The following is a 16745-nucleotide window of genomic DNA, read 5'->3' on the forward strand; positions in this document are numbered from 1 at the left end:
TGCCTCAAATATGCATCTGTTAAAAAGGTTTCTTACACTACCAGACCCTCAACATTTTAAGGTGTAGCAATTTTAATTTTCCAGCATTTTTTATCCACTGCACTTACAAACAACCCAACCACCTACCCTTGGTTTACAGGCTAAAGACTTTGCATGCTTTGCATTCTACCTGCCAAAATAACTTTATTCATTTATTTGAATCAAAAGGATTTTCCAGATTGAATCACCAGTCTAGCTGTCCCCAGGACTGTTGGGGTAGAAGGGTAAAGTGCTACATATAAAAATTATCATCTGTGCAGTGTCATATACAGAAAAAAGAATGTTCTCTGTCACAAGCAAATGATCAACAGCCTCCCTGTAGCAGGAAAGCCTTCTGCTCTTATCAGTATTTTAGGTCTTACAGGCAATCCTTCAGCTAATAGCCTTATCTCAAAGCCAGCCAGCCACCCTGCCTGGCTCCTTCCTGCCCCAATGGTTTCTAGGTGACACAACCTCGAGATGTTTCACTAACTGGCACAATCAGATCATAATCACTATGCAGCCCTAGAGCAGTCATTAATCAGCTCTTCTCCATCTCTCCCAAACCATGCCTCAACTGGTCATCTAGACATAAAAAAGAACAAGGAGACCATCTCAGGACAACCAAGGTTTGTTACTCTTCATCCACTAATAAATCCTAAGACAAAACAGAAAAACAAATGCAAATGTATGACTCTAGCTGGCCATCAGAATACATTCTGAGGATTCCAAGCTTTGGGGAAACTCCCATTTCCTATTGAAGCCACTTAATATAACTGAATATAAACATGTCAGGAGCAGTTAAAAAACAAACAACAAACAAACAAACACCCCCCAAAAAAAAAAACAAACAAACAAATAAAAAATACTAAAAAAACCACCCCACACCCAAACAAGAAAACACAATCCAAAATACATAGACTTCTAGCCTATGAGCTGTCAGAAATCTGATTTTCCTGGCCAGGGCTGTACAACACATTTGCTTGCATCGCCCTGGTTATGGAGAAGTGCAAGGTGCTGCTGCCATGCCTCAAGCAAGATCTTTAGCCATGAAAGAGGAGATGAGCCACACCATGGCTGTCTGGGGAAAGGGGACAGCTGATCCTGCAGTCAGCAGAGGAGCCTGGGGTTACACTTAGCACACTTGAGCTGCCCAGGGCTGAGCTATACCTGGTTGTCAGTGTGAAGTAGAAATGGCAGTCTTCGACTTCTCAAGTCTTACAGGAAGTTTCAATACTGCATGCTGAGGCTTACACATACTTTAGGCTGCATTGCTACCAGGTGACTCACTGTAGATGCATGGTGTGAACTAGATCGACTCTGGAGCAAAATGCAGTGCAACCAGGTCAGCAGAGATCTGAGGCAGAGTTAAAGAGGGCCTCATTCAACCTCTAATACTGAAGCTTCATGCAAAGGTTTACTTAAAACAGGGACTCAAAAAAACTGGGACTGCAATTTGTCAGGAAAAACATCAGGTCTTTGGCACCATTTTTTCTACATGGCATTTAATCACGTCCCCATCCTTAGCGCTCACAAGAACAAATCTATCCCAACTCTAATGCTGTTTCACACTACTGCCTTTTCCCATAGCACTTCACAGCACACCTGTACAATGCTTCCATCTCTGAAAAATCTGGGATACAATACAGAAAATGAAAACTATAGCCAAGAGGTTGATGTGTAGAACAGACGACAAAACAAGTAAAAAGGATGAAAATCATAGACAATGCATGAATATCCATTGTTTTCTCAGTGAGGTGGTGGTACACAGTCCTACTTTATCACCCGATTATGGACAACTATCTAGAGCAAGTGGATTCTAGACAGAGGGAAAATGTAAAAAACAAAAAAAAACAGGAAAAAAGTCTAATAAATAAATGGGAGAGACAGACAAAAAGTATATGAAATTCAGGTGTCAGCAGACAAGGTCAGCTTCTGGGGATGATAAGGGATGAGATTGACGCTGTACTTGGACCCAGAGCTCAGCACTTGATTCACTTGGATGCAAAACGCTGCACAGAGCTCGATCAGCCAAACAATCGGACTAGGAATTTTTTAGCTGCAGCTTAATGCATAAGATGAAGAGGCCAAGAGGCCTCAGAGGAAGCAATCACAGCAGTTATTAGGTACACTGTGAGCAAGTACCATTATGATAGTCATTTTAATAGTAGTAATACAGGTAAAAGCTTTTATGTAGTAACTGGGTTTTTTTCTTCACAATGGCCTTTTATTTGACCATAAGCTCAATATAAAAAGGTTGCATTTTCATTTGATTTTTTGGTTGTTTTTTAATATTTTTCTTCCCTCAAAATTTTCTATTAAAACATGATGGGGAAATAAAACCAGATATTTGGTGGGGAAAAAAAATTCTATTTTTATACAGCGGCACAAACCAGAACAGCAGAAGTACTGACACTGTGAGCCATTCACTTACAGAACCATAATTTTTAAAAAGACCATTAACAACTCAATGGAAGAAACTTGAAAGCTAATAAAAACTATATACAGGTAACCGTATGCTTTTAAAATGCCATTTTGATACTGGACCAGCTCTTTAATAATGTTTTTCTTATTGGCAATAAAAAAGTGTCCTAACTTAGACTGATCCATTTTGCACTTATTGTAGACGCATTCCAAAGACATTTGCAAGTTATATTACATTTTTCCATTTATTTTACGGCACTTTTGTGCCCTTCATACTTTTCCATGTATTATTTATACATATTCTTTTGTATTTGAGTTATCTGATCCTTTAATTACACAAAAGAGAATCTCTTTTTCATACTTGATGGATTGGATCTTCATCATCGTTACAGTGACATATCACCAGCTCTCTTCCAGGAGGGTTTTGCCAAGACCTATAATCAGTTCAGCACTGTGTGCATATGTATATTTGCTCAGTGCAGCTGACTATGTTAGAAATGTGCAAGTAGTGAACTCTTCACTATCCCATGTGGTCTGAGAACAACATGAAATAGCTTCTTCCAGCCTGCAGATTTCCAGAAAGGCTTCATCGTAAGCTGTTACACATGACTGTGTACCACATCCCCAAACTAATTGTCACGACAAAGCAGAGTGATCTGAAGGCCAACATACCTGTGCAGGGATGTGCCACAGTTGGAGGCAGCCCTTGGATATGAAGTGCAGAAAGTGGACATCAAAAGGTGCACGGATGGTACAGACACAACAAAGAGCTATACAATCCATGCTCATTCCCCAGAGGAGGAAATCACATGAGATGTCGCATGTGGTACTAGTTGACCAGGGTGGGCACACCTGTATATGGGACTAAACTGACTCAAACATTCCTCAAAACTGCTGATGGAAACCTTGAGGAGCAAGCCAGAGCAACCATCCCCTACCACAGAGAGTTTGTGTTTCAGTCTCAGGCAGGTCAAAGTCTTGTCTTACAGGTGTTTTGCATGAATTAAGAGCAAGTACAGCTGAACCTACCAGAATCATCATTCAGAAGAGCCTACCAAAGCAATCACAAACCACCTCTGGGTCTTGATCCAAGTCACTTCTCTCTTGCAAGACCTCCTTCATATATACATATTCATAGATACATTTCTTTAGTTTATATGACAAAGCACATATGAGACACCCTGCTGCACCAGACATGGCGTTATGTCTGGGTTTTGTTCTCAGGGTTTGTTTTTTGGGGTGGGGGGTGTTGGGTTTTTTCATTTAAGAGATGGCATATACATCTGTAATTGGGAAAAAAAATAATAAAACTTTCATCATGTTGGAGCATGTTTGCATTTCAGGAGCCCTTCATGCACCGATCAAAAAAACATTTTCTTTTGGAATAATATGGGGGTGAAAACTATCAGTACACTACTGAATCATAGGCTTTTTTGTCTCTCTGTTTATTATTTCTGTGGGTAAAGAGAAAGCTGATTGTATTATACAGTAATAAAGACCAAGAATATTTAAATTGAAAGAAGATGCAGTCTTGGTAGACTCTGTAGCCGATGTATGCAAACTACTGAAATTGAATTAAATAAAATAGGTATGAAAGAATTGTTTGATGATTTTTTTTGTTGTTTTTTAATATGCACTACTCCACTAAAAGTCATCTGGGCCACATTATACCTTGATGCAACAACAATTGAATCCTCATGTACTAAAACACTGCCATCTTCACTGAACATGTGTCAAACACTTGCTCTCAGGCTAGCTACGTGCTTTTAACTTGTGCACTGTGCCACAGAAATCAGCTATGCTAGAGGTAAAGAACCCCAGCACATCAAGTAGCTGTTTTGCTTTAGTCTGCAATGAGGACATGTTTTTTTAGGATTGGGCTTCTTTTTGATTGGGGGTGTGTGTGTGCAGGGGGAACAAACGTAATATTCCTTCTGTTTTTTGGTTTGCTTGCACTTGGTTTCACCAATTTATTAGTTCAAGCTAGGCAGAACACTATGTCTTATAATGACAAATTTAACATAATTTTTTATGAGCAAAGGTCAAATTCTACACTGATCATTTGGATTTAAAAGCGGAAATTTAAACTACAGAATTATGTTTCATGCTGAATAAAACTTACGGCAGTCAAAGCTCTGATTTTTAGTTTCCTGAGCTCCTGTCTCCAAACTTTTCTCAGATTTCCAACACTTAGTTATCCTTTCTGGCTCACATTTATTTCCTTCTGTACTGGATTTAGGTGATAAAGGGTTGAGACATATGATTACCACTCCTCAGGTGCAATTGACAAGTTTGAGGCACAAGCATGAGGGAAGGGGGGAGGAAAAAAGGTGGGGAAAATGGCTCTGGTTTAGATGTGGTTTGTCAAGATCACTACTGGCTTTTATCAGCTGTTTCTTGACACAACTCACTTTGTTCTAAACTATGGTGGGGGAAAGAAGATAATAAAAGATCTTTTCTCCCCACAAAAACCATACAAAAACTAAAATCATTCATTCTCTTCAAAAACATTCAGAAAGCCCTTGCAATGTCAAGGCCATCATTAGCTGAGGTGCACTTATCTATTTCCTTGCACTTCCTCACTTCTACCCTGTTCCTTTCAGCTGGCATTTTTGGTACGTTCCTTTTGAAACTACATACAGCACTGGCCAATGGATACATTATTCTTGGATCTCTGCTTGCTTCTGGCGAGGTGTTCAGGGTCCATGGAGATGATGACAAATGAGCATGAAATGACATGGCTCTCCACACCACCACTGGCACCACCACCTGTCATCGTTGTCACTGCTGAGCTCATCTCACCTTCAAAAAACTCAGCACTCAGAACTTTAACTCAGGCTAAGTTAATTCTGTGGTCTTTTTACATTCTCGCCCTATAACTATGCACAGGTTCTCATTTCACCTATTTCCGATGGACTGCAGCATTTTTATGTCTTTTCCACATGTATGTTGAAGCATGTATTTTCTTGAAAGCAAATGCCATAATATCAGTTGTGAGCCTACTTCTATTTTGAGTGTTAGATACCTTCCAGCCAAAAAGCTGTACCAACAAAAACTCTGCTGCATTTGATCATTTACTGTACTTATACCAGAGCTGAACTTAAATATTCCATGCCTGTTTTAAATGCTGACACTCATATAAAAGAAATCTAATCAAAAATTCCCTCAAAAGTCTGTTAATAGCATTTTCCCCCTAACATTTCAAAATCCTCACTATACAGAAAGTCCCAAACTTACCAATATGTGCTTATGAAGTCTTGTTTGATGCTACTGACAGAAATTTCCTTATGCCTCCACTACCTTCAGCCCAAAACTTTCACATATAAAAGAGAAAGATCTGAAATTGTCATACACAGTATGTTTGGGCTCCTCAAACTGCACAAGATGTGCAAAGTGCTTCTATGAATTAGAAAAAAAAAATCATTTTTCCACAGATGTGGGAAGATAATTTTAGAAGATAATTTTTGTATTAGGTAATGTAGCTATAATTGCTTGCAGTCTTAAAGCATTTAATAATTGGAATAAATTTCTCAAATTGAATCAATACAACTCCATTATGAATACCATCAAGATTATGTATTTTTACCTATAATCATCATTACCAATTCAGACTAGTTTTTTAAAACACAAGTACTTTTCAGTCAGCTTCATAATCCACAGTTTCACTACTTTGATTTTCAGAAGCCAACAAGACTTAAGACATTTTTACCATTGACCATTAAGCATGGCATAATGTTACAATCATATGGTTTCTAACTTTTTTTTTGTACTATCAGGGGCCACACCATTATCTGAAATAATAGGTTCCCTTTTTTTGACAACAATTTTTCTTCATAGGGTTGGTTAACTTACTGCCCATCACAGTCCGCATTTCCTTTCAGTGCTTACCTTCATCTGATACAGAACTTGCTGCAGCTCAGAGCATTTCCCATCCTTTCATCAGAAAAGTCTTTAGCTATAAACACAGTTGCAATGGGATGCTCAGCCATGGCACGATCAGAATAACAATTTTCCAGTGCAACTTCTGTTTTACCCATCAGCTCTAAGTACTTTCTCCAGTGTCTGTGTTTAACAGCACATAAGGTGAATGCATCTGAAAGCAGGTGCTTTCAGTTGCCTTCAGCCTTCTTAGCCCTTTTCCAGTATCTCAAATCCTATGGAAAGCAAGGTAGGATGTTAGCTTTCCAGAGACAGTGCATCTCCTCGGAGATGCAGAGCCACAAGACATTCAGAGTGGAAGTGGGCAGAACACTGTAGAGCACTCTGGCTCTAACAGCATTTTGCAGATAGCAACAGCAAGTCATAAAGCATACTTCCCTGAGGATGCAACACTTCCCCAAAGCTCTGGATCATGAAGACAGCTTTAATTTGCCTTTTGCCCATCCACATCTCAGAAGAAGCTCAGCAGAGCAGACATACCAAAAACTTGATATCTGTGCAGCCTGCCTGTTGTCAGAGAGACACAAAAGAAAATGAGTATGTTCAATTGTGACTGTATCACCCACATCCACTTATAGAGTGGAAGTGCGTGAAGTGAAAAGAGATGTCTTTGTAGTCAAACCATTAGACCAGGAGTTAGGAGACCTGAGCTTTCATCACAGTCCTACAAAAAATTCCTTGTGGATAAACCACATTCTCTTCTTTGACTTTGATGTTTTTCTCTAAAAGGACAAAAACAAAATGGCCATTTGTTGCAGTCAGCTGTAATTAATGGCAAGTTCTTTGGAGATCAAATACACTCATGTTTATGCCATTGCTAAAGTGTGGTAATTGCAAAAGCTCACATTGAAACTATTGTCTTAGAGATATTAAAAATGACCATTTCTTATGGCATTATTAAGACCATTAAGAGAGACATATAAATTATGTATTTGGGACCTTGAGATTTTACCCATAGTGGCTTATTCAGCTGGTAGTTCTTGCACGCAGAGCACTACAGTGTTTATGTTCACACACACCTACACGCCCTTAGTCTTACCCATTTCCTTTTATTAATATAAGGCAAGCATCAGAGCTGTTCCATGCACAAACACATTTCACTTTGACAAGTAGGGACATCCAAGGCAGAGCTATCCCAGTGTGGGTGCAGTGCCTTTTTATTAGAAAGCATTACCAATAGTTCAGAAGTGAATGGCTTACTACGCACCATATATGAAACCTCCAGCACATGACCCTCTGTGCGAACTCCTGTATCACCACAACTTCTCTTTCCACACGTTGGAGCTAGTGCTCAAGCATGAGCAAATCTGGTTCGGTAGCTAAAGTTGGCTATCTCTAGGAGATCCCCACCAATGTCCCTCTTGTATTCAAGGTTCAAGGGTTTGTGCTCCCAAAAACTCTAAAACAAGAGCTAGAAGCTTCCACCAAAGCACTGTCCACACACAGGAGTCTGTGCTCCATCTGCATTGTTTCTGCTCACATTCCTACCATGAAGATCAGTCTACCCTGTCTCTGCTAACCAATGAGAAAAGACAACTTTTGGTTTTGGTCTTCCTACCAAGAGCTTCCAGTGGTGTAAAAGGAATTGATTTTGTAATTGCCCTTTGAAGTCTTCATTTCATTATTGCAATTTACTCATAATCCATGAGCTTCCAACGTTTACCACATATGTTCCTACAGTACTACCTGTAGCTTTACCCTCCAAAATGATTCAGCCTGTTAAGAGAAAGCCAGAGACCATTTTGCTTATGCTGCCTCTCTCTTTCCCCCTTGCTAGGATGCATCTGCATGCTCCACAGGACAGTCTGCAAAGTTCTGTCAAACACTTGATGATTCAGTTCTGTGTCCTCTCATTTGTGAGATGGGCAAAGTCCTGGAAGGGAGCTAATGGAATCATAGAATGGTTTGGATTAGAAGGACCCGGAAGATCACCTAGTTTCAAACACCCCACCATGGACAGGGATGCCACTCACTAGACCAGGTTGTTCAGGACCCCATCAAACCTGGCCTTAGACACTGTCAGGGGTGAGGCATCCAGAGTTATTTAGATATTCCTCTTCATCCCAGAGCTTCATATTTCCACAACTTGTGTTGTTATTTATGGCAGCCTGTGTTCATGGAAATGCATCACCACTAAGGAAGACATGCCATAATCCAATCTGCAATTTCAGCTACTCACTTGACTGGTGTTTTTAATACAGGTGCCCTCTGTTGAATTTTCTGTCCTCTCTTAAACAGCAGTTGCTTCCTTTCTATAACAGCTGACCAAGCTCTCTTTTTAATTGCTCACTTCTTACAGTATGAACATCAACCAGCAGGTTTGCCCTTGAAGAGAATGATCACACTTCCAGAGAAAGTTCCTCACTGAATTGTTACTAAACAATCAATATTTCTAGTTGAATGTAAGGCAATCTGATTTTCTCTCCCCTCCTGGTCACAAATCACCCCATTGTTTCTTTTGTTTCTGCTCTCCCCAGACCTCTTAAAATTGATCTTTTCCCTTGTGGCAGATCTAAACAAAGATTTCAGCAACAGGCTGTCCAATAAGTCAAATGCTTTGGGTGTTGCATAGTGTTAAAGCCAGTATCTCGAAAGTGGTTTCCTTCTCATCTACCAAGCCTCCCAGCTTCCAACTCAAGAAACAGAGATTGCATTTATCCTTTAGCAGAAATAAAAGAGTGTAGCCAGGGCAGGTAACTGCAGTAACTCACTAGGCATCTGTGAGCTTAATAAAATGTAGTGTTCTCCTGGCACAGAAAGGAGCCAAATGCCCTCAGTTGCCATTTCACTAAAGTAAGCCCTGCAAACCACAGGGATTTAGAGTTCTTACATCCAAAGCTTTTTGCAGTTCTTCATGCTTGCACACTAAAAGGGTGCTCATTGATTTAATAAAGCAAGGTCTAGGGAGATCTATAAATACAAGTGTTTTACCCTCATGCATTATTGCCCTGATGCCCAAGACTGAACTTCTGCTCCTTCACAGATAAATTGCTTCCTCGCTGGTTAACACTAGCTTCCATTAACTAAAGTGGTGGCAGACATATTTGGGAAGGTGATCCATGATAAAACACAGCTTCATCTCTTTTTTTGTTTTCCTTCATCCCATGCTCCTCTTTTTCCCATCCAATCCTACTCAGAAGAAATCAATAATGTATTCTTTATCAATTTTACCTAAAAAGTTATCAATGAGTCTCACTTAAAACCTACTGAACTCAGTGCAGCGACAGGTATCAACCTCGAGGGGCTCAGGATGATCTTGGTCCTACAGTTGCCAAAATTGCCTTCTAAAAGGTAGTCTGAAAAAATTTTTTACATCTTTTATAGACTTATAATAATAATAGCAATAATAATAGGGGGAGAGGGTGTGTTGATATTTCAATCCTAAAGCAGAACACATTCTGTACATTCAGCTACTCTGTAAATTCCAAAATGTAAAACATAGAGCTTTCTAGCCTATATTTTTCTTTGCATTCAACAGCAAATTAAGGTTTATGGCTTTCTTTTAATAATATCATAGGAAGTTTTATTTAGAATGACTGTTTTACAATAACTCCTAAGCCTTGGCTTGTCCAACTGAACTGCTCCCAAAAATGCTTAACTCCGCAGCAGAACAACAAGGAAGCAGAATGTTTCTCCCCAAAATGTGTATCAGCTAGCAACGCTGTTAACCACTGAACTCCCAGCACAGCAGGCAAAGCACTCTGATGAAAGCATCCCTTGTGCTTTCACTGTCACGTTATTACAGCACACACGGTCTCGTTGCTGCCTTCACCTTGCACCCTTGTGGAGTTCCTCACTCATTGGGATTGTGACAGGGAGCACATGGGAGCTCAAAGCAGCAGCGTTTCCAAACCTTACCTTTCCTTCCCTTGGCTGAGCTACAACCAAAGACTTCTGGGTGCACCGCCAACTCTGTGAAAGCAGTTCTCCCCCCAAATTTACATGGTAAACATGGTTTTACAGTGCCTGAAATAGTCATGTACAACTTTGTGCCCAGGCTTTAAAGTCAAAGAAATGATTGCCAGATCATGTATTGGGTTACTTTCCATTAGCTCAGCTCTGAGATAACCTTGTGTTACATAAAGGCAACAGAGTCACCCAAGATTTGATTATGTGAAACATTCCCCGCTCTGTGCAGTCACATTTAGTACACGTCTGAGTGTTCTTACTAGCTGAAATACACACTTACCAGGCAAATACACATTATACAAGGGTTGTCTGTGATAAAAGGTATCTGCAGAATTTCCCCTTCATTTTCACATTTTGCAACCGATCCTGAAATAGAAATCAAAATTTTAAAATACTAGCATATTTCATTTCACCCTGACAGCTTTGGAAACTGTCCTCGCCACACTCACGTTTAACCCTTGCTCCATTCCTAGCTCTCGATTTTGAATCCTGCCTTAATTTGCCCAGTTTAATCAGGCAAGGATGTTCAGTGCTTCTGCAAGATTCTAAAGAGAACAAGAAAATGAGTGGCCTTTTATTGCTGCACAAACCTAGACTTTCTTTGTGCCCCAGTTATAGCAAAGAAGGACGCTTTTTCTTCTCTCAGATGACGTGTGGAGAATAACGAGTACTCCATGCAAAGCAGGATACGTCTATAACGATAGATCCAGAGCTCACTGGAATCAGCAGAAAGCTGTCCATTGCCCTCTGAGGACTTGGACCAGGAGCACAGCACAAGACCTAAACCAAGCATCCTTTCAATGCTCGGCAACCACTTGGTAAATGAGTCAAAATTAGCAGGCTGACTGTCAAACGGAATCAAATTAGGAAACCCTTTACGGCCCTAGTGCTGATTAGCCGGTATTCTGTCATGTTGGAAACACTCCTCAAAGTCTAATGGCTCCTCGCTTGCGCTAGAATTTGATTCAGCGTTTCCCTCCACGCCCCAGATTTCAGGAAAATAAAACCCTCGAGGGGAAACAGGCAGAATGGGGAGGGGGGAGAGAAGGAACAAGAAAACCTTTTCTGGGGGGAGAGAGGCACGGCTCCTGTGCTCACCCGCCCCAATCCACGCGGTTACACCTCGGGCCGCCCTTCCCGCGCAATGCCACCCGGCGCAGGTGGGCCCCGCGCCCCCGCCGTACCTGTGAGCAGGGAGGAGGCCGGCGCCCCGGGCAGGCACAGGACGCCCAGCAGGACGGCGGCGGAGGCCGGGGAGAGGCGCGGGGCCGTCGGCCAGCCCCTACCGAGCCGCGGCATCGTCCCGGGGGTGCCGCTGCCCACCCGCCGGCTGCGGGGCAGCGTCCGGGACGCGCCGTCGGGTGGCGGAGCCCGCCCACCCCCGGCACGCCCGCCCCAGCACCGACCCCCGGCGCCGGGCAGCGGCGGGGGGGTGGGGAGCAGGACGGGAGACCGCGGCCCGCCGGGGAGTCCCACCCCACGGCAGCACCGGGGGAGGGGACTGTGGGTGCGGGGAAAGCAGCTGTCAGCGCCTGCCCCTCGGCCCCGCACCCCCTCTTTCCATCACCCCCCTCCCCTGCCCGCATCCCTTCTTATACCTTCCTCTCCCCATAGTCCCTCCTCCGGCACCCCCCGGCCCCCATGCCTCCCTCCCCCCCGGCGCACACACGCACAGACACGCTGCCAGCCCCAGACCCCGTTTCCCTGCCGGGAGATGCCCGGCCACTCCCTCCCTGGCCCCTCCGAGCACCGCCCGGCCCGGCAGCGGCGTCGGGGGGCTGCGCCCGCGGCCGCTCGGCGGGAGGGGCGGGGGAAAGGGAGAGGATCGAGAAGAGGAGGAAAGAAGAAGAGGAGGAAAAGGTAAAAGAGGAGTAGCAGGGGAGGAAACGTGGATCCTCGGACAGGGCCGGGGTACCTGGGCAGAGCGCGGGGGCGCCGGCTCCCTCCGGCGGGCTCGTCCCCGGCTTGTGTCAGTGCCCTGCGTGCTGCCGGCAGGTTTTGCCAGGCGCCAGAGAGCGGGGAGAGGGAAGGAGGGAAAGAAGGAAGGAAGGAAGGGAGGGAGCGAGGTGTCGGAGGCTGTCCTCCGGGAGCTCCGCGGCAGGGCTCCGCTCCCCGGCTGCCCTCCCGGCCGGGGCCGCCGAGCTCCCCTCGTCTCCCTATCCCGCCGCAGCCGCAGCCGGCCGCTCCCCGGGGCCGCTGCCCCTCTAAGGGGCTCCCTCCAGCCCTCCCCGCCCGGTCCGGGGCTGCCTCTCCCCCTCGAGGCGTCCGGGGCTCGGCACGGCTTGGGCTCGGCCGAGGGGCTGGGGAGCAGCCGGGGGCCAGCTCCCGGGGCCGCGCTGTCCCTCCCCGAGTCCGGCCCGCCGAGAGGGTCCCTCGGCCCGTCTCTTCCCGGTGTAGCCTTTGCAGCTCCTCCTTAACACTTGCCATTTGCGGGTCCACGCTTTGCTATCCCAGGTGTAAACACGGGCAATGTTCACCGGCTCCCAGCTTTTGCGCTCACGAGTAGGCGCGGGGTCTGGACGGGATGACACTTGTGGCGTGAGGCAGGAGGCTCTTACTGTGACAGATCTTCCCGAGCCTGTCTTACAAATCGATTTCTTTCAAACTGTGATGTTTCATTTGGGGAAATGAACACTCTCTGAAATAAACTGATCTGACAACAAGCTGAAAAATGCTTTCACATTTCTAATTTCTAAAGCATTTCACGTTCTTAATTTATTTCTTTGGGGGCTGCACGTGAGCTGCGGTTTCCAAAATGCTTACAAGTAATGGCAAATCAGGTGCATGGCAGGCTACTGTATACAGCACTACTTCAAATACAATTTACTGCCCAGTAAGATGCAAGACAATTAGATTTGCAAGTTCATTTTGAGAGTAAAACCCAAAAGCCAAGATCTCTGAAAGTCTACACCTTTGTTCTAAAAACCAAGATACGTACACCTCACTTCCAACAGAACTTTTCACGTACCTTTAGGGTAGAAAGCAAAAGTCCTAAAACAGCTGAAATTGCACCTATGGGAGGGACTACAGAAAACTGATACCAATCACCTTCTGGACATCAGTAGCAAAATCCCTCTCCCTGAGAAAGGGAAACCTGCTTTTTTCTTCCAGCCTCAATCTGTATAGGTTGAAGTTGTGTTGGAACATAGAATGGGTGAGATGCCAATAAAAGGATTTTATATTCCCTAAAAATACAAGTGAGATCCGAAACTTTCTCCATGCTGTGTAGAATGCGTTATAAGCTCAGTATATAAATATAATGCATGTATCCCGGGTTTGTTTTGGTTTTTTTCTGGGAAATGTCATTTTCACATTTCCATGCATTTTAAACAAAGATAAGCCTGTAGAGGTACATATTATTATTCACTACTCCAGAATAGATTCTCACACATCCAAATGCTTTTTCATACTTCTCTATCTGTAATCAGGGGTTACACTTCCCTTTTCTAATTACAGTGCAGCCACAACCCTTCTAAAGCAACAGCCATAGGAAAAATAAATCTACCCTAATAATTTCTTAAGTGACAACTACCACAGGAGAGCACTTATATTATCGACTGCATCAAATCTTCTCTTTATGCTGGTCTAAAATTCATTAAATATTAACATCACCCAGTGTGAGAAACATACAAATCACAATGAGGGCATCAAATAACAATCCAGGCATCCAAGTAACAGCAGGGAACTTGCTAAAATAGTCTAGAAAATGCAAAGAGGAAAGTTCTTTATAAAATGAAGACAAGAGGCGACAACAGCTGAGCATCACACTCAATTCCTGCCATAATTCACTCACTTAAGACAAATACTTCATGAAATCATACCTAAGGCAGGGCAGTCGCAAAGCAATATGTACAGATTCGTTACTTGGTTTTCCTTTTCCCATGGAAAGAAACTATTGTGATCATCACTAAAGCACCTTCAACACACTGATTAGGCCTGAAACTTACCTCTGAACATGTGCAGCATGAAAAACTTGTCCATGGGGTGAGCTCACTCCGTCTGTGCATCTTCTGTAGCAGCAGCAGTGCTGAGGCAAGGAATTTGCCCGTCTTCCTTGCTTGAAGCACCTCCTGAAAGGTCTCCCTGTACCATGCCTACTCCACACTTCACTGTCTATTGCTGTCCAGTGGAAGAGCCTCCTGAGGACTGGTGCTTCCTCTGAGTCTTTCCTGGTTCCCTATCTCCTCTGTCATCAGGGAAGAGGGGAGATGAGAGAAACGCTCATCCTTAGCAGGAGCCTTTGTTACTTCCTTGATATTGATAATGATGACATATCATAGGGGAAGATCACTCTCTCATTTAAATCTCTCATGAAGTAAAACCCAGCCTGGGAGGGAAATATACCATCTTAATCCTCCCCCACCTTAGCTTTACCCACTCAGTGCTACAGGTCTGTCTTGGCTTTTTATCTCTCCCTTACTCACTCTCCCAAGCCTGCTTTATCAGGGATCAGCATCCTTTTTGGTTGTAACGTTGTGTTAAATTTCAAGGTGGGACACTTATTGTTTTTTCCTTTTGCATCCCTGTTTGAAGAGGCACTTATTTTTCCAAGCAACATTCAAAGCTGTGGTCATTTTAGCAAAATCAGAGGGTCACACTGAAAACAGTGTCCTGCTATCAGATACGTACAGAGATTTTGTGGTATGCCAGCAGCTAAAACAGAAGTCATGTCATCAAACCACTTACCTCTTTCGTATAAGCATTACACGGTATCAGTTGTTATTGAAAGGATACATTCATTAGTTCTGTTCAGTGGTCGGCCTGGGCTCATCCAGTTGATGGAGCAGTAGCTGTTCACAATTACCACTTTGTATGGAGCTCAGCTGCTTCTCCAGGGATGCTTTCCCAGTGGTCAGCCATAAGAGAATGTCATACATTACCTGGTCACCCAGCACCCACCTAAAAATGAAAAACAAAGCTCTATGGTTAACAACAGCAACAGTGAAGAAGACAGGGATCACATTCACATCTCTCTTCATGATTATCTTTTACTGGCAAGTCAAAATCACTAGGAGAGCCATTCTTCATGGGCTAGGGAATTCTTCCAGAAGTGGTAGAAGGTAATGAGTCATTAGAATTCGCATATCTTTTCCTTTTTTTTTTCTTTTTTTTGGGAAGTTGCTTTTCTAAGTCTTGGGCATAGATTGTCATAGGGTTTCCCTACCATGCAAGAAAGAGTGCAATGAACATGCGACATGTACATCAGCACTGCGAGTGTCCCTGCTTTTATTACTTTTATGTTGTTATACATTATTTTAACACAGTTTATTTGTGCTTATGAGACTCTAAGCATAAAGAAGAAAATATGACCGAGATATACACTGTATTGAAGGCTCTGTAAATTGGCACAACTTGCTGTTTCCAGTTCTGGCTTGCTAAACAATTATACATTTACAAGGTACTGAAGGTGGTTTGCATATCTGATCAAGCTTACACATTTCTATTGTTATTAACAACTTGCAAAAGATAAGGAACTCTCTATCCAGTACCTTACACCATCAAAACAAAGGTCAGGGCGAACACATTTGCTGTAGTTGGAGGCATGGGTCTGATAGGCTTCAGCCCTGAAAATTCTTGCAGAGAGACCTGTAATTTGGGAAAGTGTTTTACTATCATGGTGCACCAGCACACAGCAGTTGAGAAACTCAGTAGTAACTCATAGGATTGTGATGAAGACATGGCACTTTCCTGCAGGAGAGCAGCTGGGAGTTTACAGTTCATTCCTCAGTACTGAGTGGGCTGCAGCCTTTGAAATGCTTTTGCATGTTCATTCATTTCAATGCTTAATCTTTAAAGTTAAGAGTATCTGCCAGTGGGGGCAAACAGTATTTCTTGCACAGCCACGTCTTCTCCTAATAAACCTTGAGACTGGCCTGATTACGTCAAAGAGGTGCTCCTGACAAAGTTCTCCTTCTGCAAAATATTCAGAAAACTTAAATGGATGCAAGCAAGGTCTGGAAACCACACCAAGAGGTTTCAAAATTGTAACAGGATTAAAAATCACATATGGTCAAAGTCTTTAAATAAAAGGAAAGTACAAGAAAGTATCTAAAATTTACAGTGAGACTTACTTGCATAAATGTTTATAAATTTTATCAAACAAGTCATAATTTTGACAGTTTTCCATAAACCCCTGGAACATGCAAAGCATTTAATTTATTTGTGGCAAGATAAAGATAATGAGCAGCATTTTAGAAGTTTATTAACATAGAATGTCCTGGCACAGTTATACTTACATACTTCTATTGTTTAAATTATATTTTCTAAGAACTCAAAAAAAAATTTATGAAAGGGAGCTTCTGATTGCAAAAGTGTTCAAAATTATCCTCATCATCTGTATTCATACAAAAGCAAACCAACCAAACAGCATAAACTAAACTGGATACAAACACCAGCCATACCTCAAACTGAAAAATGCCTGTGTGCAGCAGAAAATATGGCTCCAATGTGGAGAC

At 43.0% G+C, this 16745-nt stretch overlaps 1 protein-coding gene across 7 annotated transcripts in view; it reads right to left on the bottom strand.

Moving 5' to 3' along the window:
• BMPER (BMP binding endothelial regulator) overlaps nt 1-12795 on the bottom strand; it is a 148804-nt gene extending 136009 nt beyond the window's left edge. For 3 of the 7 annotated variants that reach the window (XM_032105303.1, XM_032105339.1, XM_032105356.1), the window contains exons 1-2: nt 11475-11661; nt 10571-10656 (exon numbers count right to left, since the gene is read on the bottom strand). In XM_032105303.1, the coding sequence (XP_031961194.1) occupies nt 10571-10656; nt 11475-11589 (201 nt within the window). In that variant the 5' untranslated portion in view covers nt 11590-11661. Of the gene's footprint in view, nt 1-5679; nt 5819-10570; nt 10657-11474; nt 11834-12205; nt 12371-12714 lie in introns of those variants that run through there. The other 4 variants (XM_032105321.1, XM_032105331.1, XM_032105312.1 and 1 more) reach the window with 4 other exon arrangements.
• Nucleotides 12796-16745: the final 3950 nt, after the last annotated feature.

Source organism: Corvus moneduloides, chromosome 1, assembly GCF_009650955.1.
Source record: "Corvus moneduloides isolate bCorMon1 chromosome 1, bCorMon1.pri, whole genome shotgun sequence".
In the NCBI taxonomy this organism is placed as follows: Eukaryota; Metazoa; Chordata; class Aves; order Passeriformes; family Corvidae; genus Corvus; species Corvus moneduloides.